The sequence below is a fragment of the Trichomycterus rosablanca genome, chromosome 25 (genome assembly GCF_030014385.1).
Source record: "Trichomycterus rosablanca isolate fTriRos1 chromosome 25, fTriRos1.hap1, whole genome shotgun sequence".
Taxonomy (NCBI): Eukaryota; Metazoa; Chordata; class Actinopteri; order Siluriformes; family Trichomycteridae; genus Trichomycterus; species Trichomycterus rosablanca.
This window is the reverse complement of record NC_086012.1, coordinates 8,700,947-8,718,743: the sequence shown is the minus strand read 5'-3', so window position 1 is coordinate 8,718,743 and position 17,797 is coordinate 8,700,947. Positions and strand designations below refer to the sequence as shown.

General features: G+C 35.7%; 1 protein-coding gene across 1 annotated transcript in view; it reads right to left on the bottom strand.

Moving 5' to 3' along the window:
* Nucleotides 1–6,072: 6,072 nt before the first annotated feature.
* The window catches only part of pip4p1a (phosphatidylinositol-4,5-bisphosphate 4-phosphatase 1a), a 31,924-nt gene continuing 20,199 nt past the window's right edge, over nt 6,073–17,797 (bottom strand). The window contains exons 5-7 of the mRNA XM_062987670.1: nt 15,194–15,246; nt 12,555–12,645; nt 6,073–8,195 (exon numbers count right to left, since the gene is read on the bottom strand). Coding sequence (XP_062843740.1) covers nt 8,052–8,195; nt 12,555–12,645; nt 15,194–15,246 — 288 coding nt within the window. The 3' untranslated portion in view covers nt 6,073–8,051. The remainder of the gene's footprint in view (nt 8,196–12,554; nt 12,646–15,193; nt 15,247–17,797) is intronic.

The window sequence follows — 17,797 nt, the reverse complement described above, 5'->3', positions numbered from 1 at the left end:
GTTTGCCAGAGAACACCTAGACAAAGATCAGGAATTCTGGAACAATGTGCTTTGGACATATTAATCCAAAGTTGAATTATTTGGGCACAGTAACAGAGAACATGTTTGGCGCAAACCAAACACAGTATTTGAGCAGAAGAACCTTACACCAATTGTGAAGTATGGAGGTGGAAATGTCATGGTTTGGGGCTGCTTTGCAGCAGCAGGGCCTAGCAAGCTCTCCATTATAGAACCCACAATTAATTATTCACTGTATCAGAGGGTGCTTGAGGAAAATATAAGACCATCTGTCCAAAAACTAAAGCTGAGGCAGAGGTGGACCATGCAACATGACAACGACCCAAAACATTCCAGTAAATCCACCAAGGAATGGCTCAAAAGAAAGAAATGGAGACTTCTGGAATGGCCAAGTCAAAGCCCGGATCTTAATCCTATTGAGATTCTGTGGGGTCTTCACACAGCTGAAGAAATTCTGCATGGAGGAGTGAAAAAAACTTTCTCCCAGTCGATGTCAGAGACTGGTAGATGGTTATAGGAAACGTCTAATTTAGGTTATTTCAGCCAAAGAGGGATTACGGCATAGGGTGTCCTAACTTTTTGGAACTTTTTAGTTTTGGAATGTGTTACAGGCCTGAAATGCAGAATGGTTGGAAGTTTACAAAACACTGCGGGAGCAAGTGTGTGCAGTAAAGACGAAGTTTATGCTGCAAAGACTTAAACATAAACAGTCTGCCATAATTTTAAAGCAATTAAAATAAAACACACCAACTGAAAAGTCAAGTCTGACTGGACTCATGTGATACTCATTGTCATAGTAAGTGCAAGTGGTATTCTGCACATGCATGTCATTTTGCATCGGATTACTTTTTGCATGCATGTAAACAGGAAGTTTCATGAGATTGAGTGTACATATAAACATATACATATAAACTTAATCTATAATCAGAATAAATTCAATTAGAGAAAATCTTTGCATCTGAACCTAGCCAGTTTTCTCATATTTGTCAAGTTGCATAGACCCAATGAGTTTCACCAAATGACTGCCCATATGGATCCCCCACTGTACTGATTACAACAGACATTAATGGTATTCTTTGGCTTTCTCTAAACATAAAGCTGTACATTTCCATGTCTTTATTGCTCTTCTTTTTTCATCTGTCCTTCAGTCTTTCTGTATCTGTTCCTTTCCCTACATTAATGCTGACATTTTCATCAGCTTCTTTGTCCTGTCCATTATATCTTTGCATGGGGGTTTTGTGGTTTCTGAAAGCTTTTTGTATGTTCCCCATCCCTCTTGCTCTTTTTGTCTGAGAAAAAATACATCCACATGAAACAAGAGACAAATGACTCTCTCTCTCTCTCTCTCTCTCTCTCTCTCTCTCTCTGTGTGTGTGTGTGTAAATCTAAGAAATCTGTGTGGGTGACAAACCTGTCCCTTAATCTTTTCAGCTACACTACATGGCCAAGACACCTTTGGTAACTGGAATGTATGACTATACCAACCCCATTTATTGCTCAATACACATATGCATACAGTAGAACTGTAGAATGCCAGGAGAATTGGTTATACTAAGGAGCTCAATAAATAATACAGCTCTATCCTAAGATGACAACCATCACATTTCTGTCAATCTTAGTTTAACACATTTTCATTGTGAAGTACAATCCTCAGTTTTAAAAAGACAGTCTATGAATACTAATAAAACAGGAAGCAATAATTGTTTTTACTAAAATTAAAATAGAGAATTACTTGACACATCTGAACATTGTAGGGAGGTTAGGACAGAACCACTTTACTACTATACTGCATTGCCTTTTTAAAAGCATAAAATAATAATTTTGAGACTCAATTCTAGTAGATTCTGTGATTTGTCATTCATAACAAGTCAGCTGGGCAACTAGAAAAGGCTTTGCCGACAAATTTGCACTTTTGACTGCAGGTACACAGTTGTCCAATACATAATGTACTATTGCCATGTCCCAATAAGCATTAATGTTCATTAAAATTATTTACTTTTTTTGGCCTGAAGAACATTTGTTTATTTCTATAAACAGTTAAATCGTCATAACATGAAAGGACATCTAGCCTTTTTAGGAGACACTGAGCATAGAAAAGTCACCATGAGATAATATCACAGAACCATGCATGACTCAGCATATGTTTACAAAGAATAATAAACGTCAATAAGGTAAACATTAAATAATGTCTTCAGATTTTTGTATTTAGGTGAAACAGCATAGCTATATACGTAGTCCATGTGAGTAGATCATAACAGCCAAATAGCATATGCCATTGTGCAACACTCATTACTGAGTTCCAAACTGCCTATAGGTAAAAGGTCAGCACAGGACTGCTGTTAGGACCTTTAGGAAATTTATTTCCATTTAAGCCCATAACAGTCACACACAAACCAAAATCACAATATGCAATGCCAGATGTCAAAACAAATTATGTAAATTGGTGCATAGTTTTTCTATAGCAATGAATTGTGCTTGACCATTTAGCAGTCTGATATAGGAATCTGGGTTTGGCAGATGCCACAAGAAATGTAAAGGTGCCTCCAATCCAGTGAGAGAAAATAATAATGAGCCAATAATTAAATTGAGAGTACTTACAATTTTACATGTTTTCAAAATTAGGTTTAACTTAAAAATAAAAAAAGAACTGCAGAGTTTTATGTGAAAGTGGAATGCCAACTACTGTCCAAAATCTATTGAAGCTGTACTGAATATATAATGTAGTGCGTGTAGTGAAGCAAGTGGAAGTGTAAATGAGTGAATGTGTGCAAATAATAAAATACAATGACCAAAACTTTTTTTTTTTTTTTATATTTTATGTTGTCTTAAACAATTCATGTCATGCCTTTGTAACAAACTAATCATCTGTAAACAAACTCAGAGAAAAAGCTTCATTCTGGTCTCATTGTTCTTGGCATAAATAAGCATAAGGTACGAATAATCTTAGTATACAGTTTAGGACAGCAGACACCTCTGCAACTAAACACAACTGGCAGGGGGTGGCCTAAAATATGTTTCTGCGAGGTTATTTAGAAATGTTAGTTCAAAGTAGAAGTGGAATGTAAGAAAAAAAACTACTACTACTACTACTACTACATATGTATACAATTTTATAGTGTTATGGAAAAATTAAAAATGGTAAAAATTTAAGTCTTTGGGTGCTCATTTAAGAATCAGAAAAAAAATCTAATACCCAAAAGAAATCAGATCTTTAAACAAGTCAGTAATCAAATTGCATTTTAATAAATATATACAAGTTATAAAGCTCTTAGTCTACCACAATTTACCAGTAGTAGTGGTGGTAGCAACACTACTTTTAATGATGTGTTCAAAACCATGTCTGTAGTTGGATTGGCCTTTCAAAATTGTCTCTAGTTGTAGGTATGTAAATGGGTGAGTGTATTTTTAATTGGGATAGGCAACACATTTATTAACTTACCCTCTGTCAAAGCTTAGGGCAGTTTTACAGAGAGTGAAGCAAGTTTTAAACCCAGGTCTCTAGGACCTATGTTGTTGTGTGGCATCAGCTACCAGCTGTGCCAACTGGGTAATTAATGAATATTAATTCATGTGAACCCAGAGCTTGTTAATTTTTTCCCTTTCAACACCAGTTAATGAAACTTGAAGGAGATATTTAGAAATGACATTAAACTTGAAATGACAAAACTGAATAAATTGCAGTTGTCTATAGTCCTGAACTGAGCTTTAAAGAGGTACCAGTTCTGTTTTATTAAATACAAACCCAACTCCAAAAAGTTGCAGCTGTAAGTAAAACAAAAAATAAAACAGAAAGCAGTGATTTTTAGCACAGAGAAAAGATATTTAATGTTTTACCTAATTTGATGCCTGTATCACATTGCAAAATGTTGGAACAGGGGCAGTGATAGACTGGAAAGCTTGTGGAATTATCAAAAAAACCAGTTTCGAATTTTTCCACAGGTAAAGAGGTATACAGGTGCTCAAGTGTTTACAAATACAGACTGGCCAATGTAACTTTCTTAAAGCACAATTCAAAGATTTCACAATGTATAGTCTAAAACATTATTAAAAATTTAAAGAATTCGGATAAATATGCGGTGAAGAGAAAAAATTAAATGCCTATGCTTACAATAAAAACCAACATGCTTTTGTGATAAATCTCATATGGGCTTAAAATACTTTGGAAAGTACATTGTAAAACATATTATATTTCTGCATCTACAAATGCAAGTTAAGGCACATGCCATGTATAGGCAACATCTAGAAATGCTTCCAATTTTCTGGGTTTAAGACTATCTGAGATGGGCTGACACAAAGTCAAAACAAGTGCAGCTGTATGACAATTCCAACATTTAAATTGTTTTTGGAAATTATGGACAAATTTATGTCTATATATTAAAGCCATCCCAGCACATTTTAACAAAACAATGCCATATGTCATTCTGCATATGTCACAACAGCATGGCTTTGATAGGTAAATGCAGATACGAAACTGGCACATTTGCTGTCTCCCTTTGAAAAATGTGTGAGCATTATATGGCACATTGAAACCCAACATTTTTGGAACATGTTGCATCAATCAAATTTAGAATGACCATGTATATACAAAAGAAAAAGCTGACTCATTTATACATTAAATATTTTTACTTTGTTCAATTTTAAATTAATACAGGTCAAAAGAAAGCTACATCATTGTTGTCCTTTTTTTCTTTACATCTTCCCCACTGTTCCAACTTTTTTGGAATTGGGTCTGAATGATAAAATAGTGCATAACGCCAGAGCCTTAAATGAAACTACACCAACTACAATATTATAACTGCATTAATTAACTATATTTCCTAACCTGCCATTTCAGTGATAAATAATGAATTTCCAGAGCTCTGGAATTACACAGCCTTTTCAAACAAATAGCCAAACATGGCTGTTTACCTTTAACACAAAGCAGACAAAAGATATAACATACACCCTTGATTAACACATTCTCTTTAGCCAAAGTTCAAGCATGTTCAAGTTAGTAACATACCAAATGTCATAACAGCAACATCAGCATCATCCTTCAGATTTAACTTCAGGTTACAAATAGTAGAATGCCTCTTAAAATGTTGACTAACACTAAGTTTTCAACTCTATAGTCATGGTCAAGCAAAAATCCTCATGATACTTTACTGTTAGTACAAAACCAATAAAAATAAACAAATGAAAAACTTAAAATGCTGTAGTGACTTCATAAATAAAAAACATTTTTTTTAAAGAAATTATGTGTTAGAATCTCACAGTAAGCATCACTTAACAAATAATTAGACTTAAAAATTAACACACATTAACAAAGGCTGCTATTAAAAGAACAAAACGTCTTTTCAGGAATGTGAGAGCATTCGTGCAAGTGTCTCATCATAAAGTAGGATTTTTAAGTCTACAGTGTTGTATGTATAATGGAACCAGTAATCTTTAAACAATAGCACCCCCTTATGAAATCAGTATATCTGTGAAGAGAGTGTATAGCCCAGACAAAAATCTCTGGTCTTATTTGGATTTGCAGACTTGTGGACTTAATTACAGTCATGGACCATACAGCTGTAGTACATCAAATTTGTTAACTAGTCCAGACAATATTTTTATTAGCTTTATGAGATGCAGACTTTGCCTCTGGAATAACCCTAAATTCATAATAAAATGGATTTTACAACAACGAATTCAGTAGTAGCAGTTTTTGATGATAATCTTAAGTTTTTGGATAATCTAAAGTGCATAAAATGTCACTCTAATGTCTCCTAGTGAGCAAGTACAAAACTTGTGTTAAACCTGACTTGGATATTCAGTGGAAAAATGCACTCATGAAATTGCACATGTAGACAATACATCATTTAAAGATAAATTTAGGATATTGAAGTAAACAACAGGAAAAAAAACACTGTTAAATAAATTTGGTAAACGTAGATCTGTGAAGAGGATGTTTTACACATGTTTTAAACATGTGTTACGGCCTAGTCTAGGTTAGACAGATTTTAGTGAATCACAACCTGAAAATCAAAGGTTTTGTTCTAAATTTTTGAAAAAGAATACATGAATACACAGTTTATTGTGTAAGATTGGAACTGACATGTAATTTTTTGTAGTTTATTTAACAAAATAAACCTTGTGTTGCACACATCCAAACTAGACCACGACAAGACATAAATACAGACAGGTGACAAATTAAAGACAAAATGTAAATATAAATACATTTAAGGCATTAGCAAATGCTTTTACTCAAAGCCACTAACAATTGTGACCCAATAAAATCCAAGCATTTGGAGGGTTGAGGGCCTTGCTTAAGGGCTCAACAGTGGAAGTGAACCAGAGATCCTCTGCGGAAAACATATGCTCGCAGACAGATACAATACAATAAAGCAATTACCAGGGAATCATGCTTTATTTATTGCAGTATAAAATGCAATGCGAGCCCATTTATGGTTTAAATGACGTGTACACCAAAAAGTACAGACCACCCCTACTACCCCTGCAGTAAGTGGGTCCAGAGGCTGTGTAAGGCTGTGAGGGCATGGCATGGTTTAGTTGCACTTTCATACAATGTTTTTGACTAATCACTAGATTAATATGAAGTAAAATTTACATCATGATGTGAGTGGTCTCTTAATGCCCCTATCCACAAAGTACAAGCGGAGGAATTAAAGGAGTACTAAGATTATGCATTTCTTGGTTTCGGGTTATGGGCTTTGAAGTCACCAGATCTCAACCCTGTTAAACAACTTTGGGAGACACTATTTTAAAATATCATCAATAAGAAAATATTGTTTGGAGGAACAGTGTTTTATTTCTCTAGTAGATTTCTGTATTGTTGTAGTATCTATACCAAGGTGTAGCTGTTCTGTCTCTTAGTGGCCCAACACTTTTCTAATTTGCTTTATGGTAGTTTTTTCTTTAATTTGCTGCCTGTCTATGTTAATTGGCACTTGATTTGTATATGGTTGCTGCCTTGCAGTCTTGCAGTGTCTGTTGGAAGAAGTCCAAAGTAAGTCAGTGAGTTACTGGATTTAGATTTCAATAAATTGTGTAAGTGTGTAGGCTGTTGTATTAGTCTTTTTTTCAAGTATGGTAATCATTAAAAATGACCATTTTAACTGTCCCATTCATTACTACATGAATTTAAAGAGTATAAAAATCCTAATACATTATTTTAATTTTGAAAAAAAAAAAAACAGGGAAGATGTTTGAAAACATTGATTACTGACATCATATTAAATATTAGTCATAACATATGACAACTGGATTAAGACTAACTTTTAAATAACTTACACATGTAGTTAAGTATGTGTCTATATGGTATTACAAAAGCTAATATTGTGCATTTGCTTGTCCATGTGGAAGCAGAGCCCCTATTGTCTTTCTGTAAGGCTTTTTGATGCTTTGGACTGCAGATGCTTTGATACCAGCAGCATTTACAATGACGGTAATGCTAACATATGACCCCACATTACATTTACATTAATGCCGAAACACAATTAATCAGTCAAGACAAAATATTATGCAACACCTCTAATCCTCTCGTGTTCAGCCAGATCGCCAGTTATGTAGTCAACACGGTCCTTGGATTAGAGGGTTTATGAGTGCCAGGTAGTTTATATAACCTATGCCAAATGAGCTACAAAGCTACTACAATTACCAATGAAATGTGTTTTTGTTGAATGTGCCAGATCGAAATGTTCAGAGAAAGTTGATATTGGTTTAGTGTAAAGTCAGCAGGTTTGCACACCTCCAACACGTCCAACATTCAGTTAAATACATTTTTGCTTAAAACAAACACTCCAATACCTTCATTAGCTCATAAATTTCCTTCCACCCCTATTTAATCTCTTTCATTAGTCACATTTACTCCACCCTATTACATGCTTTCTTCATTTTCTTCACTTCTTCATGCTACTCTCAATTATACCCAATGTCACCATCAGTAGGACTTATTTGAAACCCTATTAAATCCATCAAACCTTATCACCCTCTTTCTGCCCCCATGCCTTTTCTTCCTCTTTTTCTTTGCTCTCTCTCTCTCTCATTCTCTATGTGAAATTCTGCAAGGGCTGGCTGACCCGTAGGCAGCTCCAGTAGAGCGCTCTAGCCAGAGTCACCACCACCAGGAGCAGCACAGCCGCCCAAGCGGCGTAGATCCCTCTGTACACATGTGCCTGGGACCATGTGCCTGCCTGCAAAGTGAAAAAATTAAGACATTAAAAATCTGAACAAACATTTAGAAAGTACATTGACCATGAGCTTAATGGACATTTATTTGAAAACCATTGTCACTGTGGCAATGTGTCTGTTCAGTCAAAGGAGCATTTCTGAGTTCAGACACTGATGGTGGACAAGTATGGAAGTAAATTTGTCTCATCAGATTTTGAAATTTAAAAGCCTTTGAATTTTGATTACTGAACTTTAAGCCTTTGAATTTTGATAACTGAACTTTTTTTGCCTCACAATTCAACCCACATATTTTACAATAACTCATTTTCACTTTCATTTTTCGATGTTAACAAATTCAAAATCAAAAATTCAAGTTTATAAAATTCAAATAATATATATTCAGGTTGCTCAAATTCGATAGGTCAAATTCAGAGCACAAAATTCAGATTAAAAAATTCAGACTAAACATCCGGGACACGCAGGATGAGCAATCGATTCCAGAGCCATAGAGAGAACAGAGTAGCGACGCTCCCATAGAGAAGCGCTGTGACGGGGGCGGAACATTTCTCTGCGCAGCTCCGGGTGGAGCTCTGTTCAGTTCCACTACTGAGCAACATTTTCAGCTGTATGTTGCTTTGTTTTAAAAAAAAAAAAATGAATTTGATGTCATTAATATATTAATCCTGTTATTGTTTAGCATTTGCTCAGCACTAAATGTTACATGTTTATCTTAATTAATAGGTATAACCCAACGTAGCTCAGTCAATTAAGCTACATTAATGACACACGAGTCTTTTCACCTAAAATGAGTTGATTAATCAAGAGTCTTGTTACAGAAATGATAATAAAACATTAGAGCCATAATAAATCATGCTACTTTTACTTTCATTCTTAAGTACATTTGAAGGTAAACACTTTAGTACTTGTACTCAGTGAAGTGGAGGTAAAGAGTATTTTACTTTTACTACTTCTTTTACTGGAGTAATATTTTACCTTGGATATCTCTACTTCAACTCAACTACATGGTTTGTGTACCTTGTCCACCACTTACATTAGACAAAATGAACTTATGTATTACATGTAGGAATAAATTATTACTTACTCATGAAATAAGAGATGAATTAATGCTTTTTTATGTACCTGCACTATAATGTTAAAGGTGCGGTAGTGTGTTTATGAATCTGTTCATTCAGTGCAGGTAAACTTTATAAATCCAGCCACATGGCTTAGTGTTTAACCAAAATGATGATTATTATTATTATTATGAATCCTCAGGAAAGTGAAGGGAGATTATAGTTTATGCAAAAAAAAGCTCTTTAATCTCTGTACTGTATATTGTCACTACTACTTAATGATATGGCATTATGTAATGTAGGCTAATATAATGTACTGTGTGTTAACAAGAACAACCTATTAAGTCATTATAAACATACATTTTCCACTTCATATACCAAATACATTAAAGCAGATGCAGTAAATGTAAACGCAGTTGAAAATACCCAGAAATTGTACAAATGTTTATTATTTAGCGTTTAATATTTCATTCACTGCTGCCGGTCCCATATGAGAACATGACAGCACCGGGTTTGTTTGGAACTATTAGAGGGGTACATGAACCACGTGACCGCGAGAACACGAAGTGTCGCAACTCTACTCTCAACTCTTCTCTCTACGGCTCTGCTGTAAACGAAGCCGCTTCGTTGTCACTTGATTGCTGGAGTGTAACTTGATTGGCTGGGTGTCGGTTCGATTTGAGACAGAATCGATCAGAGCCATAGATAGAGTTGCGACACTCCTTGTTCTCGCCGCCACGCGGTCACGTGGTTCATGTATCCCTCCAATAGTTTCAAAAAAAACCCGGCGCTATCATGTTCTCATATCCCAGCTAGCACAATCATCTGGTCCAGCTCCCTCTTTTTTTATCGGCACAGTCGGCCGAGTGTCAGAATCGGCCAGAATCAATGTAGCCAGATCCGGCCCAGTTGTTACCACAGCTGGGTTTGGCTGGTGCTCGTAGAAACGCGTGCGCGCCGACGCTGGTTGTCCGGCTGTGGCGCACGAGCGTCACCATAGCAACAGTGCGACGCGAGCCGTTAAAAAAGAGGACTAATTATTTGTTCGTGTTTGGTAAATAAACGTTTAATCTTAACAACATTTTACTTAGCAAAATGTAAGCAGAAAGTCTATTAATGAGTTTTGGATTGAGATAGAGAGCAATTTGGAAATGGAAACTGTTAGGTAATGTTATCTAGTGAGTTTCAGGTTAACTGGTAGTCTGAACTAATACACTTCAGGTAACGTTAGCTAAAAGGTAAACAGTTTCTTGCATTAGCCAACAGCTGCAAAATAATTAAAGCTCATTCAATACTGTGTATCAAATACTTAATAATAATAATTAATAATATCAAATACTTATTTCCACCATATATATATATATATATATATATATATATATATATATATATTATACTTGCTGCAATTATCTTAATAAAATACTTTCTGCTGCACAATCTGTAGTTAATCTGTAGAATAAATGTATTATTTTATCTATGAGGATGTGAAAGGAGAATAAAACGGGAAATAAATGGTATCGCAGTGTTTTGGGGGCAATTCTGGCCCAGCTGCGCCGGAAGTGGGCCACAATTACAAGGCTAGCTGGGATGGGACAAGCAGCAGTGAATGAAGTATTAAACACTAAATAATAAACATTTGTACAATTTCTGGGTATTTTCAACTGCGTTTACATTTACTGCATCTGCTTTAATGTATTTGGTATATGAAGTGGAAAATGTATGTTTATAATGACTTAATAGGTTGTTCTTGTTAACACACAGTACATTATATTAGCCTACATTACATAATGCCATATCATTAAGTAGTAGTGACAATATACAGTACAGAGATTAAAGAGCTTTTTTTTTGCATAAACTATAATCTCCCTTCACTTTCCTGAGGATTCATAATAATAATAATAATCATCATTTTAGTTAAACACTAAGCCATGTGGCTGGATTCATAATGTTTACCTGCACTGAATGAACAGATTCATAAACACACTACCGTACCTTTAACATTATAGTGCAGGTACATAAAAAAGCATTAATTCATCTCTTATTTCATGAGTAAGTAATAATTTATTCCTACATGTAATACATGAATGAATTCATAATTAATATGCGCAAGTTCATTTTGTCTAATGTAAGTGGTGGACAAGGTACACAAACCATGTAGTTGAGTTGAAGTAGAGATATCCAAGGTAAAATATTACTCCAGTAAAAGTAGTAGTAAAAGTAAAATACTCTTTACCTCCACTTCACTGAGTACAAGTACCAAAGTGTTTACCTTCAAATGTACTTAAGAATGAAAGTAAAAGTAGCATGATTTATTATGGCTCTAATGTTTTATTATCATTTCTGTAACAAGACTCTTGATTAATCAACTCATTTTAGGTGAAAAGACTCGTGTGTCATTAATGTAGCTTAATTGACTGAGCTAAGTTGGGTTATACCTATTAATTAAGATAAACATGTAACATTTAGTGCTGAGCAAATGCTAAACAATAACAGGATTAATATATTAATGACATCAAATTCATTTTTTTTTTTTTAAAACAAAGCAACATACAGCTGAAAATGTTGCTCAGTAGTGGAACTGAACAGAGCTCCACCCGGAGCTGCGCAGAGAAATGTTCCGCCCCCGTCACAGCGCTTCTCTATGGGAGCGTCGCTACTCTGTTCTCTCTATGGCTCTGGAATCGATTGCTCATCCTGCGTGTCCCGGATGTTTAGTCTGAATTTTTTAATCTGAATTTTGTGCTCTGAATTTGACCTATCGAATTTGAGCAACCTGAATATATATTATTTGAATTTTATAAACTTGAATTTTTGATTTTGAATTGTTAACATCGAAAAATGAAAGTGAAAATGAGTTATTGTAAAATATGTGGGTTGAATTGTGAGGCAAAAAAAGTTCAGTTATCAAAATTCAAAGGCTTAAAGTTCAGTAATCAAAATTCAAAGGCTTTTAAATTTCAAAATCTGATGAGACAAATTTACTTCCATAGACAAGAAGGCCTGGCATTGCAATCAACCTCGTAATTTATGCCAAGGCCACTGAAGTTTTCCACTCACTTTCCCACCAGGACAAGTTGTCCTGGTACAAGAAAGAGCCTTATCTAAAATACTCCTACTGTAAATTATTTTATACATCTATTAGTAATGGGTGTAGCAGAGGAACCTACTATCAATTATGAAAAGGGGTGTAAATATTTTTTGCAACATAAGGCATGTTAATTAAAGTCGTGTTAATTTCATTATTTAAATAAATCATATTTACAAAGCAGTTATTTCTATGTCTACTAATTTAATTCTCTTTACACTCACAATCAGTCCAGCAGCTGAGATGCTAAAAATCAAGCAAAGCAGGAAACACCACAGGCTCCGCCTCCTTGGGTACCTCTGGCCAATTGAGGAGCTGCACAGTGGAAAACAATGTGTTATCACATTAACATCGCACAGAAATGAAAAATACAAAATGTTTAATATTATTTTTATCACATTTTTATGATTGTTAATAATGGAATTAAGCTTTCTGGTTTCATCATGGTCAGGGTCATGGTTGATCCAGCACCACCTGCAAACACTGGGCGCAATGCAAGAAAACGAACTGAACTGCCAGTTAATCAGAAGGCATCACACACTCTGTGAGCTTTGCAACCACTGTTCTCCTTTGCTGATACTGTTTGTCTAGTTTGAGATTGTTTTAAACCCGCTAAATATTTTCTGTCTTTTGTGTCTGATGCATCTACAAATGAGACACTCATTATTTGGCCTCTTTGAAACCCTGTTACTTGCCTCATAAAAAGTTAAATTCTAACATTACAGTGCTGATACATGCTATTATATGCCTACAGACCTTACAGAACCCACTCATGCAGCTGTGTTTGTGATTAAAGCCAAGCTGTTATTCCATATATAGATTATATGGTGGATTCACAAAGTATTTAAACCCCCTGACTTTTTGCATGCTTTATTGTGTTTTGGATTTAATTCTGAAAAAATATAAAATGCCATTTTTACTGGTCAATCTACAATGAATCATTCGTAATAAAGTGAAAACATGTTTAAAAGTTTAGAAGATTAATTAACAACTTAAAACTGAAATATCTTATTGACTAAAGTATTTAGACCCTTTATTCAGTACTTTGAGAAAGCCCTTTGGCAGCAATTACAGCTCCAAGTCTTCTTGGATATGGCTCTACAAATGTTGTATGCCCGGACAATAGTTTATCCAGTTCTTTGGTTTGGATTCAGAGACTTTCCCCTCTTGTCTTCCTGAAAGACACCTCCACAGTATGATGTTTTCAACATTATTTTTCACCATAGGGATGGCATTAGCCATATGATGTGTAGTGTCTGTTTTTGCCAGTCATAGTGCTTGCTATTCTGCCCCAAGAGTAAAATTTTTGTCTCATCAGACTTTCACATGCAATTTAGCAAACTTAAAGCTGTTATACGCTTTTGACTTAACAGTGGCCACTCTTGCTACTCTACTATTGAGACCAGATTTATAAAGTGCTGCAGAAACAATCGAAAAAGGTTTTGGAGCTCTTTTTGAAAGACTGATGGGATTTTATTACCTCACTGAACAAGGCCCTTTTGGCTGGCAGGTTAAAATTCACAAGGTTTGCTGCCCAACCTTTAGTTTTCGATTTTTTAATTAATTTTCCCAATCATTTAAAAAAGTTACACTTTATTTATATAAAGCAGGGGTTTTCAACCTTTTTGGACATGCGCCCCCCTTCGTGTGTTAACCATGAACTTGCGCCCCCCCCTCCCCCAACTTGCGCCACGTCCCCCTCCCCTTCGTCAACCACCGCACAGAAATCATTGAGAAAGCTTCTGACAAGCTAAAAGAACGTAATTAATGTTGTGCACATTATATAATTTTGCTGATTGAAAATATTATTTTAAAAAGATAATACAGTCCGACCCCATCTGAGTCGATTCTATCAGCACATTATGTAAATTCGTGGTTCACTTTGGTAAATCATAAGCGGTTCTTGCTTTTTGATGTAGATGAGAGCAGAAAACGTTACTTCACAGAGCATAGACAAAAGTTCATCAATTACTAAGTTGGTTAGTTCGGGATCATCTGCTCTGACTGAAAACGTTTAGCTCCACAGGCAGAACGACTCTGACTCTGTGGTAATACTCAGTATAATTAAGCCTGAGCTTTTTAAGGTAAGCGAGTCACACAAAATGTTCTGTAGTAGTTGGTGTTTATTTACAACTGCAACATTCATTATAACAGTAAACACGGAGAGATGACTGAGAAAAGAAACTTACGCTGTGCTTAAAATGAATTGACTCCCGAGTCACTTATAATCGATACTGTGAACAGAGCGTCTCTCTTAAAGACACAAACACGTCCTATAACAGCGGTCATTGCTTTTGACACCGGAATAACATTAAACGTGCGTGTGAGCGTGGTCAGTTAGAGTAATGAAATATGTCTCCCGTGGGTGAAAAATTAATTGCTTTAGTTTAAGAAGTAAAAAAATCTCGTAATGCCACGAGTCAGGCACTCGCGCCCCCCCAGACAAGTACTCCCGGGGGGGCGCGCCCCACAGGTTGAAAACCCCTGGGTAATAGGGTGTAGACTGATGGTTTATATTGACAATTATATCCATTCAAAACCAAATCCAAGTGTGCAAAATGTCAAGGAATCTGAATACTTTCTGTATCCACTGCAACATAAATCAGATTTTTTTTCGCTTTCCAAGTATAGTAAATAAGTACATTTAGTAAAATCCTACAAAAGTAAGGAACCAATAGTCAAATAATAATAATACATCACATTTATATAGCGCTTTTCAACAACCCAAAGACGCTTACAGAGAACAATTAATAATAAAGGGAACAAAAACAACGTACAAACAGGGGAGACAATGATACAAAAGTACAAATAAATAATATTACCAAAGAAACGAGAAGGAGAGAACAGTTGATTTGATACTCACACTTTTCTGCAGTGGGGACATCGGGCCAGTGTCCTATCTGTAAACTCTGTCCACTTAAAAAAAAAAAAAAAAAAAAAAACAAGGAAAAACAGTGTAGTCTTGAGAAGGTGATGACAATATAGAAAATCAACAAAATTCACCTTGATACCTTTTCATTAAAGTAACTACAGTTACAGGCTTGCAACAGTAATTAACTGGTTAACCAATAACCAGCAAAGAAGTCATATTGTTTGCAGTCAGTTAAAAATGCATTTTGAATTAATTTCCACAGCTGACACTTGAGAGCACAGATCTTAATTTGAAATGCATGTCATTATTTAGTTTTTTTTGCCTCATTACTAGCCCTAAATTGCCCCGTGTCAACTTTTTTGGAATGTGTGTTAGTCCTGAAATGCATTTGTATGAAGATAACAGTGAAGTTGACAATACATGAAATATCTTGGGTTCATATCTGCAATTGAATAAGAGTCAATGTAATATGTAAGAAACACAGCACCTTTTTTATCTGCATTTTCTATACTGTCCCAACTTTTTTCTAATTTGGGTTGTAGATATAGATATATTCCACTAACCTATAATAACTAAATTGTGGCAGAATTCATTTGAAGCAAAACTCAAGAGTTTAACAAAACGTATGGCGCTTTTAAAGATGTTCATTTTCCCGAATAGCATCTCTTTTCGCGAAAAGAGTCTTTCCTCTGCCAGCGTAATACAGAAGTTACCTAAGGAAATATTTGTCTTCAAGAGATTTGCAATGAATTAATTCCAACAAAATTTAGTGGAACATTATATCTGTGATTTGAATGGAATCAAAAATGTTAGCTGGATATTTGAACCTTTGGTCTGCTTAACCATTTGGTTGAGTTTACTTTGAGTCTAAATACTTGGGTAAAAATAAGCTGTATTTAAAGAATCTTGTTTGGGCCATATCTACTCCTTGCTTGACGTGTTAAAATATCGGTAGATGACACTGGTTTTAAGAAAACAGCCTTTCTAACCTATATGTCAACTTGAAGCTAGAAACTAAAAAAAGTTGAATCATTTCTGTGAAATTTTCAAAGGCAAATTCTTTTTAATATTAAATATAGTTTTCTAGAGGTTTCTAAACAGAATTATTCATTTACATTATGAAAAACTGTGTGATGAGGTGTAATATTTTTAAAAAAAAAAGCATGGTCTACCAAATAGTTGAGATGCCACTTAATGGTTTAGTTTTTTGCTAATGTTTCTATCTATACTTTAGTATTGCCTGCATGGACTTTTCAAACAATAGACTGTAATTCTATTATGTTTGCTAAAATATTAATAGTATTATACCCATACCCATACATATACCCATACATATAACCATATTTTAAGTTTTTTTTTAACAAAGTAACATACAACGACTAGGCATAACATTATGATCACTGACAGGTGAAGTGAATAACACTGATTCATCACGGCACCTGTAAGTGGGTGGGATTATATTAGACAGCAAGTCCTTAAAGTTGATGTGTAAGAAGCAGGAAAAATGGGCAAGCGTAAGATTTGCGCGAGTGTGACAAGGGCAAAATTGTGATGGCTAGACGACTGAGTCAGAGCATCTCCAAAACTGCAGCTCTTGTGGGGTGTTCCTGGTCTGCAGTGGTCAATATCTATCAAAAGTGGCGACAGGGTTATGGGCAGCCAAGACTCATTGATGCACGTGGGGAGTGAAGGCTGGCCCATGTGGTCCGATCCAACAGACAAGCTACTGTAGCTCAAAATGCTGAATAAGTTATTGCTGGCACTAATAGAAAGGTGTCAGAGTACAAAGTGCATCGCAGTTTGTTGCGTATGGGACTGCATAGCCGCAGACCAGTTAGGGTGCCCATGCTGACCCCTGTCCACTGCCAAAAGCGCCAACAATGGGCACGTGGGTATTGGAAATTAACCACGGAGCAATGAAAGAAGGTGGCCTGTTCTGATGAATCACGTTTTCTTTTACATCACACGGATGGCTGGGTGCGTGTGCGTCACTTACCTGGGGAAAACATGGTAGCAGCATGCACTATGGGAAGAAGGCAAGCCAGCGGAGGCAGTGTCATGCTCTAAGCAATGTTCTGCTGGGAAACCTTGGGTCCTGCCATCCATATGGATGTTACTTTGACACGTATTATCTACCTAAGCATTGTTGCAGACCATGTCCACCCTTTCATGGAAACTGTATTCCCTGATGACTGTGGCCTCTTTCAGCAGGATAATGCGCCCTGCCACAAAGCAAAAATGGCTCAAGAACGGTTTGAGGAGCACAACAACGAATTTGAGGTGTTGACTTTGCCTCAAAATTCCCCAGATCTCAATCCAAGCGAGCATCTGTGGGATGTGCTGGACAAACAAGTCCGATACATGGAGGCCCCACCTCGAAACTTACAGGAGTTTAGGGATCTGCTGCTAACATCTTGGTGCCAGATACCACAGCACACCTTCAGGGGTCTAGTGGAGTCCATTCCTCGATTTTGTCTTCAAGAGATTTGCAATGAATTAATTCCAACAAAATTTAGTGGAACATTATATCTGTGATTTGAATGGAATCAAAAATGTTAGCTAGATATTTGAACCTTTGGTCTGCTTAACCATTTG